At 39.1% G+C, this 12,413-nt stretch overlaps 1 protein-coding gene across 1 annotated transcript in view; it reads right to left on the bottom strand.

The window, feature by feature from the left end:
- Nucleotides 1-12,339, bottom strand: part of vps50 (VPS50 subunit of EARP/GARPII complex) — a 104,223-nt gene extending 91,884 nt beyond the window's left edge. The window contains exons 1-4 of the mRNA XM_079259140.1: nt 12,217-12,339; nt 11,625-11,693; nt 3,230-3,352; nt 2,234-2,305 (exon numbers count right to left, since the gene is read on the bottom strand). Coding sequence (XP_079115266.1) covers nt 2,234-2,305; nt 3,230-3,352; nt 11,625-11,693; nt 12,217-12,249 — 297 coding nt within the window. The 5' untranslated portion in view covers nt 12,250-12,339. The remainder of the gene's footprint in view (nt 1-2,233; nt 2,306-3,229; nt 3,353-11,624; nt 11,694-12,216) is intronic.
- Between the last annotated feature and the right edge of the window lie 74 nt (nt 12,340-12,413).

The raw sequence follows: 12,413 nt of genomic DNA, 5'->3' as shown, positions 1-12,413 counted from the left end.
ATATATATATATATATATATATATATATATATATATATATATATATATATATATATATATATATACATATATATATATATATATACATATACATATACATATATATATATATATATATACATATGTACGTATATACATATATAGTAATCCTTGTAGGTATCTTAGAGACATCATACGGCTTGTCCTTTTCTGGAAAAACATAAGAAATGAAAACAATAAGAAATGAGGATGATTCATGTGCACTTGGGCCCTCAGGGGTGTAAACTAACTGCTTTTTTTTTTTGTCTTTTTCCTGAATGTCATATTACTGCAAAGCAGATGCAGCACTACAGGCAGTGCCTGCTCAGGCCAAAGGGAATTGAGCTCTTTTAAGAGAGGTCAAATTCTCTACCTTGTAGTTCAGAAGCAAGTTTTGAGAATGATCATACATACATGTAAGTATATTAACCCTGGTATGATGGACCCATATCAGGGTAAATCAGAGCTAAAATCTGTCATTTAAAAACTGTTTTCAGATAAAACTGCAGACAACTCTCCAACGTGAGTTTGTTTTGTTCCACAACGCTTATCATGGCACATCATAAAGAAAATGGATTCCCATAGTAGTTTCATCCTCCAACCCATCATGCACAAGCACAAAACTTAGTCCACAGTGTAATGTCCACACCACACTGTCTCTTGCGCAATCGGCTATTCTCACCTGCTTTAAGGAAATACACTCTCATCACTTGCTAAGGGAATAAAAATCCATCATGGCTGAAGTTTACAGTGCTTGCAGCAGGAAATCTAACAGATCCGAGTTGTGTGAAGATGTGCACTCAAGTGGAAATAAGACTATGGCCTGACAACATAGCGAGTTCAAATCAGGAATGAGATGGTAAAGTGCAAGGCCATTTCCTGTATACGTGTCACATTATTTTCACCACTGATCTGCTCCTTTAGGGGACTTAGCAGCATGTCCTGAGGCAATCTGTTCACATTGGAGAGGTGAACAGGAGCAAAGACTAGGATCCATTTCTCATCTCAGGAAGTTTGAAAGGAAATAAAGCACCCGTTTTACATTTTAACCAAGTGATAAATCTTAAGAGCATTCTGAGAAAAAATTTGCATCTTTCAGACCACATAATCAGGCAGAAATGAACTATTCTCTGTCCTGCCAGATCTAACCTAATAGATATTTCTAATACCAGTGATTCCCAATCTTGGACCAGCATCCTCCTATAGAGTCCTTTCGTATGATGTCATCGAAGTGAGACAGCCATGTTGTTGGAGAACCTTTTCATTTCAATCAAGTGTGTTGTACCAGGGCAACGCTAAAACCTCCAGGATGGTGGATCTTGAGGACAGGAATTGCTGATCACTGCCCTAGATCCAGCATAAAATTAGGAAGCAATGCCAAATAAACAAAGCTTAATTAATTGGAAGCTCTGAGAGATTGAAGCATTTCACTTCCCGCCTTCTTCTCTGCCAATTCTCAGCAAGATCTTTTGCATTGGAAATGAGTGATCACACACCCATGTATAAGTTTGTCACGGGGAGGAATTAAAATGCACTCAAACGTGGGTCTGTGATGTAATGAGGTGACATCAAGTGATCAGAAGCTTGTCTATTAATATTGTCACCTGAATTAATACTGTATAATCTCACAAATTTTTGCATTTCCAAGTTTCTGCCACCATTCCTTCCTGGGTGTTGCTGCAGCAACGGTGTTGCTTTTTGCCCTGGATGATGTGTTTAAATTCCTTATGTTTTTGAAAAAATAATTCACTGTTCCTCCTTGGTGAAGTAGGCTGTTCTGCAGATGTTTCTTCATGCCTGCAATTGGTCAGACACTGCAAACTCCACCTGTTTCATGTGAGCACACATTGATCATGATGGAAAACCCTGGGTAGAATCACCAAGTTCATAGTACCACTTGTCAGGATTGCAAATGTCTTGATAAATCAACGCAGGTAATGAAGAGATACGCTTGGTATGTTAATCCTGCTTCGCAGTCCAAGCCTCGGATCTCATATGTTTAAAAAAAAAAAAAAAAAAGAAAGAAAGGGAACCAAATTAAACCTGGATACACACTACATTGTGTATATCCACAAAACATTCACATCACTGAAGCCAAGTTCACTAAACCATAAGTACAGCCAGTACTGCTTCATCTTGTTAGCGTAGAGGATCTTTGTTGTGGAATGCCTGTGTTTGTTTGTGTAATTGAGAGTGAAAATAGGAAGATACTCACTGCAGCCTGTTGTCTCTTGAGCTTGTCTCTGTACTCCTCCAGTTCCTGCAGGTTCAGCTCAGGTGGGAGTTTCTATAATCATATAAATCAGATACAAACAAACAAGCAAACAGATTGGCGTCAGCGTCTTCCAACACGGCTGAAAGTACACAAAACTTTCCCATTTCCAAATGGAGACTTTAAAACCGTCTTACTCCTGTGCAGCTATGTGCTCCCTCTATACAGCACTGTGATAGACTTAAAAAAGCATGCAGGCTAGAACTACGGCAGAATCACATTTCTGGTGCTCAGGATCACAGCAAGGATTTCATTTATCTTGAAAGAGCTAATCTTCACTCCAGAGAATCTTAATTTTCAAAGCTATCTCTGTGTATTTCAAAGCGTTTAAGCGAGTTTTACTGAAAATGGCTGTCACTCGTCCTTTGAAAAAAGTAAGGAAAAAGAGAGGGTTTGCTTCGTAAACACACTATGCCAGATCGTGAGTCAGATTAGTCAGGAAGGTAGAGGATGTTATTCAGTAAACAGCAAACAAACTCTGCTAGGGAAAGAAGATATTACAAACCCATGGCCCAAAGGATGATAGGTAATTACTTTCCTCTTGACTGAGAGTCTCATTTCAGATGGTGTAGCAATACCAAGATAAATCTAATGAGATTTCACACCTTTCTTCTGTTGAGCGGATACAATCCATCAATCCGGGCCTCAATGATATGCATGCGGTTCAGCAGAAGTGTAAGAGACAGCAGCTCAGGAGAAAAAGAGCTTTATTCCTGCCAGTCAGATCGGGCTCAATGCACAATAAACCACATTTATTCACATTAGAAATGCAATGCTGCTGTTATCAAACTCAGTGAAATGTGGAGGGTCTGATGAAATCATTATTTTAGGGAGAGTGAGCGTGGGAACTCGGAAGCGAGTCCCTTGTGGCAGTTTTAATGTAAGCGGTGCTCGCTGACGTGATAACAAGAGTTCTGGTGTTCCTATAGAGTGTCTGACCTCCAGTTCATGTTGCACCATGTCGAAGGAGTCGTTTGAGAAGTAGATGTCCTCGATGCTGTCGATGATTTCCTGCTCGGCCTGGGGGTCGATGGGCTGCTGCCTCAGCTCCCGCAACTCCTCCTGCAAAACGGATGGAGAGGGACGAACAGCCGCTCAGACGTGGTGTCAAAATATGACCTTTACGTAGAAGTGTGGACGTTCCAGACTCAAAAGTTGTTTTTTTTTATAAATTCAACAACCAAACATAAGGTCAAGAAAAGGGTTAAACAGGACAACTTCAGAGTAAAGTTGCCAACAAAAGTTAGAAGAGGCACAGAGGAGATGGTGGATAATAGTGAAGGTGAAGGTCAATGTGGGAAGACCCCAGAATAAATACAAAGCTTTGAACAATGGACAAGAAGAGAGTGTGAAAAGTTTTGGTTTTAGGGAGGGGGGGCTTTGGAGAAAGATTGCAGCTTGTTTCATTACTAAGATTCCCCAACTGAGAATTTCGGGGAAACATCAGAGCCTTATTGATTAACAAGCGGTGCATCTGTCAAGCCTTTACTGCAGCAGCGGGTCTTTCAGATGAAGAAGTTTTTAAGTCCACATTGACTCCCTGATGAGTCAACATGCGCTCGCATGTCAATACAAAAGAGTTGGATGAGCTCTCTTCAGGGTTTTTTTTTTCCCAGTGAAATCTGATTTAAATAATAGGTTAATGAGTAAAATCGCAGTGTTTTTATTAGCTGCTTCTGTTAACTAACACAGCAAAGCTGAAGAGATCTTTCAAAAAAGAAAATCTGTATTTCAGTAGATAAAGTAGTAGCACTCATCATACATACACCTCAAGGAGGGAAAGAAGGCATGCAATGGGCCTTTAATGTAAGAAAATTGAGCTATCCTGGAAAATAAAGATGGTGAGCCCTGAAGGTTACCATTTGGAGGCTCAGCAGATGAGTCACGTAATTTCACACTGTTAAAAACGTTCCCATTTCCTGGAGTTAAAGATCAAGTCTTCCTGAGAAATAGCAAGAAAAAACCAAGTGTATACACTTATTATACCCCCTTTGTTTTTACAAAACATAAAAGAACAATGGCAACACATCTGTAGATGCAATTTAAGAGCCAAGAATTTACATCATTTGTCACATTTCATTTGTCACATTTCAAAAGTATGAGCATGCCATCTTTCGATCATCTTGTGCGGAAGCTCGCTTATGCTAAAAACTGCACAACAGCTGACTATTTATATGACAATACCATATGTGATATCATGCTGGGTGGCTTCACTTTACACACAAAGTGGCAGGATGCCTTTTATTTCTGTTAAAGCTGTGTATAACTTCTTATTTATGAAGGATCTTTTCAGGGATTCATTAGCTCATTTTAGTGCGAAGGCATGAAAAACAGGCCGTGGCTTAGGAAGATGATCCTTTAATTCCATATAGACTTGCAGGATAAATGCAATCTATTCACTCATATGTGTATTTACACTTCATTTAATAAACACCTTTACAGAATAACAGACAATAACTGAGTAAAAACCTTGTTACACAGCTGCTTAACCACAAACAGTTCCCATCAGCAGGAAGCATCAAGGTGTGCCATCCAAATATCTAAATCAATCTCTCCTGTGGATGACAGCCTGTCTACATGACTGATATTTAGGAGAAAATGCTCCTGCGAGTCATTTCAACGTTCGCCGCAAAATATAGCATAATCTAATTCAATTATATCCACAGAATCCCACTAAATATTCTAAAAATAAGGTCTATGACTGTAATGAAGCATCCAAACGTGTTTAACGTGTGCAGTTGTGCATGTGTGTGCAAAGACCTTAAGGCAAGAAATGTGCGAATCCACGTTTGAAATCAGGTAGAAAGAGCGAGCAGGAGCACCCCGGGGGATATGTGTGGGAGAGGGCTTGAGATTGGAAAGGAGAGTTAGCGAACAGGCAGGGGATCACGCTTCACTATCAAAAAGGGTGGGTGGGAAATCAGCTCAAATCAGGGGGGAAAGTGAAAAAAAAAAAAAAAAAAAAAGAGGGCTTGGGTGGATGAGTCACTGGTAGCGAAACGTACAGCAGGAATAAAAAGACAATGGCGTGTCATGTGTGAAGAAGACACTCCGGTTTAGTTAGGGGGGGGTGACCCTTGCTAAACAGCTGTTCCTCACTCTTCACTCACTTGTAGATATTTGCGAAACTTAAAAAGCATATTCGAGAAACTGCAATGAGAGGAGACGCTGGGTTGAACAAGTGCCTGCGTCCCCTGCTGCTGTGTGGTCACAAAACAAAAAAACAGACACTGCTGTCCCCAAAGTAAAACAATAAATAAATAAATAAAAATATACATGAACCCCTGCAGGTCTTTGATCCAATTTCACTTTGAAGGATGAGGGACAAACAAACCATCCTTCATCCCTCTCTGCAAATTAATGAAATTGTCAACTCATTGTGGAGATTGGAAATCTATTTACATCCAGAGTGCAGGACGTTTAACAAGCTTTATAAAAGAATCAAAGTGGATATTTGTGTCAAGTGCTGATTGAAAGTGGGAAAATCAAGCTCTGTGCACAAAAGTGCTTCACAACACAGTGTGCCAAATAAAACAAAAGAGTGTATAAGTAATAGGTTGTTCATGGAAAATCCTCTGAGATAAACAAAGAGATGTGAAGGGACAATCATCTCCGCTATGGAATCATTCATTAGAAGATCAAATTAAAAACCTCCTTGTTGTTGTAATTAGCATTGAATATGCATGCAGGTCTAACTGGCTGTGCATCCTCGTGTGCGATCGACAAAGGGTTTTAACGCTGCTGTCTTTTGGGACATTAATACAAAATCATCACAAACGGCACGACCCAGAATCCAAAACTCCTCACAGCTGCTGAGTTAACAGATAATAATATTGAATTGTTGCTTGGAAGTACGTGATTATTACGCCTTTCATTCAGAGCAGCTTGTTAATGAGAGAATAGCAGGAGCCCACTCCGTCTGCGATGGCAAGTTGTCGTTTTACTGGATGAGTCAGTACATAGTCTGGCTTTTCAATGTGTAATTAGACATTAGTGGATCTAAAAATAAATAAATAATTCAAACTTGACTGGGTCCTGTCAGAGTGAGCTACGTTCTCCCTCATTATTTCCCGTGTGGACTGAAAACATACCGTCCTCACATTTTTATCCCAATCCCTGTCATCAGTAAATACATACTGCATATTACAGTCGTCAGTTCAGCATGTCCATCCTATAATTTTAGATAATGCTACGGGATTAAGCAGGCAATTTGTGGAAATGAATGTTTCCTTTTACTTTTGGGTATTAAGGGATTCCTCAATAAATGTGTGAATAGTGACCCCTACTGGTAGGGAGTGCTTACTGTATGAACATGGAATTTAAAAATAAAGAAACAAAGAAAAGAAGGACAGCTTAAAACTCTGGAGGAAAGTCACTGTAATAATTTTTTCTTATAATGAAAGGTTTTTTTTCCAGTATGTCCCTGAATCACACAGATATCGTGTATGTATTTATCTCTTTTGCATTTACATGAGGGCTATATACAATCATTTCCCTCATCAGATATCAACAATCCCTGAGTTACTTTGAAACTGGCCAACTTTTCGCAAGCAATAGAATTAATCCTACTAAGACCTAAACCAATCACAAAGCAAAATATTTGCTGTTTGTTAGCTCATTTTGTATACGGTCCTGTTAAAAATGGCAGGTTCATGTAAATGTAGTACAGCATTTTCTGTGTCTTCAGAAAGACATTCAAAATAGTTACATTTGAAACTATCAGACTACAGTGTTAAAAAGCCCCACATTTCTGAACAAACACGTTAAAGATGTAAAGATAAGAAGGACAAAATTATTGGCCTTTTTGTTTTTCTTTAGTTGATGAATCTTCAGCAGAAATGACAACCTGAACGTGTTTCTGTCTGGAAGTTTTGCGTTGAAATGAGCTATAATGTTGCTGATTAACCCAGAATTGTTCACACCTCTATACCGGAGAAACCAAACCAAACAAGAAATACATGAACCAACACAGGAGAGCATCTCTACAGGTCAAGGTTCAGCAGTCTACCTGCTTCTCGAGGATAGAGGAGGCTTTCAGGACATTAAGGCACATGTTTTGAACAGACAAGATACAGGTTTGGTCATGGTGCACAACAATGACTTGAATGAGCAACAGAATGATTAGTTGTTTGTGGCAATCTGATCATGCGTGTTTACTTGCCCTTTTGAAATATGATATTCTAAAACCCCTTGTCTACATTTTCCTAGGTAATTTATAACCCGGCTTCCTGCTGCGGCACGCCATTGTGTTTTTCTGTTGTGTTCCGCTCACGTCGAGTCCACATCGCTTCAGTCTTTTTAAACAGAAGGTGTTGAAATGTTGGAAGTGCCCTTTCTTTAAATGCACTGATGAATAAATAAATTGCATTTCTTTTCATTTAACTACTTCATCTGTATCTGTATTATTTTTATTTTTGACTTATGGAAGCCACCTTTGACACCAGAGTTAAAGGGGATTGAGAAAGGGATAAAACCCTACGCTGCCAACACAGAAAATCTGTTACTGACTCAGAAATAACATCAGCCTCCAACACAGACGACCGGAAACTAAAAGGGGGATTTATTTGTTTGTTTGTTTACGGTGTGAAACCACAAAGCAGCTTAGGAGAACAGGGAGATTACAAAACGAAATGAAAACATCAAAGCTGTCAAAAAATAACCTGAGGCTATTCGGAGGGAATCAAATGATAAAAATACCATCACTAGAAGTTTGAATTTCATTTTACATTATATCCAATTAGCACCGCAGGTAGAAAAGTAGAGCACAAGATTTTCTTTGAGAGACGGTTTTCTTCCGGTGGCACACTGACTCCTGTCCACCTCTGTGTGAACACACAGCATACAATTAAAGGCTTTGGCCATTAAACACGCTTCTTGAACGTCCATTTAAACAAAGCTAGAATTTCGTTTTGTTTTATTGTAACATAAGACGTTCGAACATTTCCCACAAACTGCCCTGCACACTTCTTGTTTCCCATTGGACTTGTCCCTCTGACAGGGTGACCACAGCAAATCATCATACAGGTGAACTGGCTTGTTTTAATATCGAATGCCCTTCTTCATGCAACAGACTGCCTTTATTTGGACTTGGGACCTTCAGGAACAATCATCTCCCCATCGAGGTTGCAGCAGCGTAGGGAAGCAGAACTCGAAATGCAGATCATGAGGACACAAAACAAAGCAGCTCTAAAAACTGCATTTACAACTAATAATCCTGCCACAAAGTAGAAACACGGCTTCAAAATGTCAAGATTGTTAACTTCTGTCACCAACGAAACAGGACAAACAGGTAGATCTGTTGGGGAAGTTGCCTCTGCACCCTTTTCAGGTTTGTGTCTGGCTGCTGAATCTCATTACATATTTTATTAACCCACAAGCGCTGGGTTTCAATTAACCATGACTTTCCTTATAACATGTTATGAAGTGCCCTGCGATGGACTGGCGAGCTGTCCAGGGTGTACCCTGCCTGTCGCCCAAAGCCGGCTGGGATAGGCTCCAGCTTCCCCGCGACCCTGAATTGGAATAAGCGGTTCGGAAAATGAATGAATGAATGAATTTTATGAAGTGAGATTTTTTTTCTTGTTGCTTCTTCAGACAAAGATAAAAAAAAACAGAACCGTTTTGCATTTAGAAGAAAAAACACAACAGAGAGAAGCCTTAACTCAAAGCAGACTGATGTAATTTTATCTTGTCCCTGCTTATTACTCAAATGCTATCAAACTACGAGCCAAATGGAGACTTCACAGCATCATTTATCAATCATCACCCACATCAGTCTTTCATTTAACAGTCACCCAGATGTCGCTGTCAGCTGGTGAAGAATGATGAATTATTTAAATGGTGGCTAAAAAAAACGTTGGAAACGCATGAACGCTTCTAATCCCCGAGTATCACTGCCATAATAATACACTCAGGCAAGCACCTTGGGGTCTCTCTCCTGCTCACTGCAGTACATTAAGTTACACAGCCTTCCCCATGACAGTGGTAATGGATTATTCACCTCCAAACAGACGGGGCTATGGATGCATTAAAGCCTGCCATGTAAAGGGGTCATTTCATCTCCCTGTAAACGGAGACATCGAGCAGCAAAGTAAATGAAGTCAAAGCATAATAGCATCAACTAATCACCCTCTTTGTTTTAGCTGAACACATATTAAGAAGATGTTTGCACTGCACACAGAAAAGTGAATTCATAGCTGATCTAAAGCAGCACCTTGAAAATTCACAATTCTCACATACACACTAACTATATGCTCTCTTCCCCATCTTTTTATGCCGACTCATCTCACACAAGTCAAACACATCCACAATCATTCTTGGGACTAACATAAAGAAGGACTATATCATGTTAGGAGCTAAAGTGGCATTTGATGGCTGCATATCCAGTTAGACCAGTAACCTGACACCAATGCCAAAGCCAGGAGAGACATGGATCTGATGAAAATAAACTAATCTTTCTCTACACACTCATCTGTTTTCATTTAAGCCCTGGTTTTTCGCAGAAGAAGAGATGGCTGCTTTCCTTATCTCCACCTGAACTGTGTTAATGTGTGTTGAGCAGGAAAACAGGTGGCTTCATGTCTACAACACAGCAATATGACCGAATGACCTCGGATAGATTATTAAATATCGAGTTCTAGCTTCATGAAAAATGTTTCATATAAGCTTTTTGACAAGTCATATGTAAAATACACAGGACAAAAAAACCAAACTGCACTTTTAGTGTGATAGTTAATGGCCTAACTGGCCTGCTCTTTCTTAACTCGCCTGCATGAATCAGCAGAAAAAGCATTTCTGTTTTATGCTTATCTTCTATAGTCATATTCATCCTGCATTGCGAATATTCACATACTTAATGAGCAAAGGACACAGCAAAAGAAACTCTTATCACATGCAAGCATTCAAACCAAACTAGAGCCAAAGTCAAAACAGTGGCAAACCAAAAAACTACAAGTTTACATGGAGGGAAATTAAAAGCCTAGCTCAATCATCCAGGCTGATTTCATCCAAAGCTGTGGAAAAATTGGAGTCGGTCACCTTCCAAATTGTGCTCAGCCTCATCAATAAGAAGGTCATCACTTAAAGGCAAAGTCAGAGAAAAGCCTAGTGTTAGCGGTGCATTGAGGTGTCAGGAAGTAAGTGATTGGACGTTATATAAAGCGTCGGTGCTGCTCTGTGGGCGACTGGCAAATTGAATTTGTACAAGCTGATAATGAAAAATTCTTCTTGGTAAAAAGCATGACGGTAACATTTATAAAGCGAACCACACCAAACTGTCAAGACACTTTTCCACAAGACCACGTTTAACTTTGTTGACATGAGGAATTATGTGAAGTCTGTGAGGGATATAGATGGGAGGCATCTGTTGTGTTTGTTTTCTTACACTGCAGTTCAGTAAACATTGCAGATGTGTTTGTCTCATCCCGTTTACAGCAAGAAGGACATGAGTTGACAAAGTAGGGATGAAATTATTGTTAAGAAGTTCTAGTTTAATTTTTGTGTATTTATGAGGTGTTAAACTAGTAAATTTATCATTGTGGTTCATTAACTATCTTTCTGTATCTATAATACTTGTTAAATAAGGATTACACTCCTTGTGAAGAGCAAATATTTGTTGACACTCAGCAATTACACAAATGTAAAATAAAATAAAAAGGTTTTCTGTTTAGACTTAGGACAAAAAAAACAACAATTTACATTATGATTTAAATCAACCTAAATTAAACTTGAATGTGCAAAGTTTCTTTCTAAAAACAATTTTTACAAAGTAGTTAGAGGTGCTAATTACCCAAATTAAACTGTGTTTACACAGATTATTATAGATTCACAGCTAAAACACGCAAGGCTAACAGGTTTGACCGATTTTGGCTACCATACCTTGCCATCTATGTATTTATAAATAACTCATTCTAAGCTGCTAGATTACTTTTATTTGGAAGCGATTGTGATAAGACTGATAAAAATATGTACTTATAAAAGCAATACTCGATTTTTGCTAATAAAAAGCTGAATTAGTTACACACTGTACCTTTAAGATGGAATACAATCATCATTGAAGTTGTCTCAAGTTATCCTGTCCATGGTATTATGCTTCTTAGTTAATATAAAGTTTATTTTTAAAAGTTATGTATTATTTTTTTAATCTATTTTTTTCTAATGGCAAGACACCTTCACCAAAGCAGAGATTTTGCTTATCTTTACACAATAAAGACAGCATGAGTGATTTGCAAAATCTGAATAATCTTTCACAATTAATCCTTGGTCTACCAAGGGTTTTTTATGTCAACTATAGTTTAACATGAGTCTCAGCCTTGTCAGGATTCATGAATCTTACCTTGCTGGGGATCCTCAGGTTCTCCACAGGACTAAGGTCGCCCATGCTCTCCTGTGGACTCTTCAGGCCCTGTTAAAGTAACCAAATTGAACGACAAACGTCAAGATCTTTCATGATAAATTCCTTCTTTTTTAGCTGAACTTCCTGCCTTTGGCACACAGCTTGTTCTGCATCACCACACAACAGCTTCCAGCAAAAGTGGAACTAAAAGAAAAGATTTATGAAAGTGATATGCTCTGTTGTGTCAGTTGAGCTACGAAGTGTAAAATTACTGGTTCTGCAAACTGAGGACTTCCCTCACCGCCCATATTTCACTGCTGTGCCTTGTTGGGTGCTTGGTTTAAAGTAAATTCATATGACAAGGGCGTAAATGTGACTTCAAATACAAAAGATGCTTTCGTGCAAGATGAACAGTTCGTAGCTGTAACACAGTCAGTGCACATTGCAGTCACTGACTGGCTCTGCTTTTTAAAAAGTCAAACTATAAGATGTCAAATTAGCCAGTTAGCTTAGCTAGCCGTTACGCTAGCTACCTGCAGCTGTCACCAGACAAACAACTATTAGGCCGCACTCAAGGGGCTTCTTTCCTCACCTGGCGGGCCATTAGAGACTTGATCTTCTGCATCGTAAGTTCAACTGTGGTGAATATGAGAATGAATGATTAAAACTTGAATTTTGCCTTGTTGTCAACAACGCGAGTCCATCACTAGGAGAGAGAAGCCATAGTTGACTATCACGTGACAGTTACGACAGGAACTGAAAGTGTCTCCAAGCATTCTGGGAAATGTA

The sequence above is a fragment of the Telmatherina bonti genome (assembly GCF_933228915.1).
Source record: "Telmatherina bonti genome assembly, chromosome: 19".
In the NCBI taxonomy this organism is placed as follows: domain Eukaryota; kingdom Metazoa; phylum Chordata; class Actinopteri; order Atheriniformes; family Telmatherinidae; genus Telmatherina; species Telmatherina bonti.
This window is presented reverse-complemented; position numbering and strand designations above follow the sequence as displayed.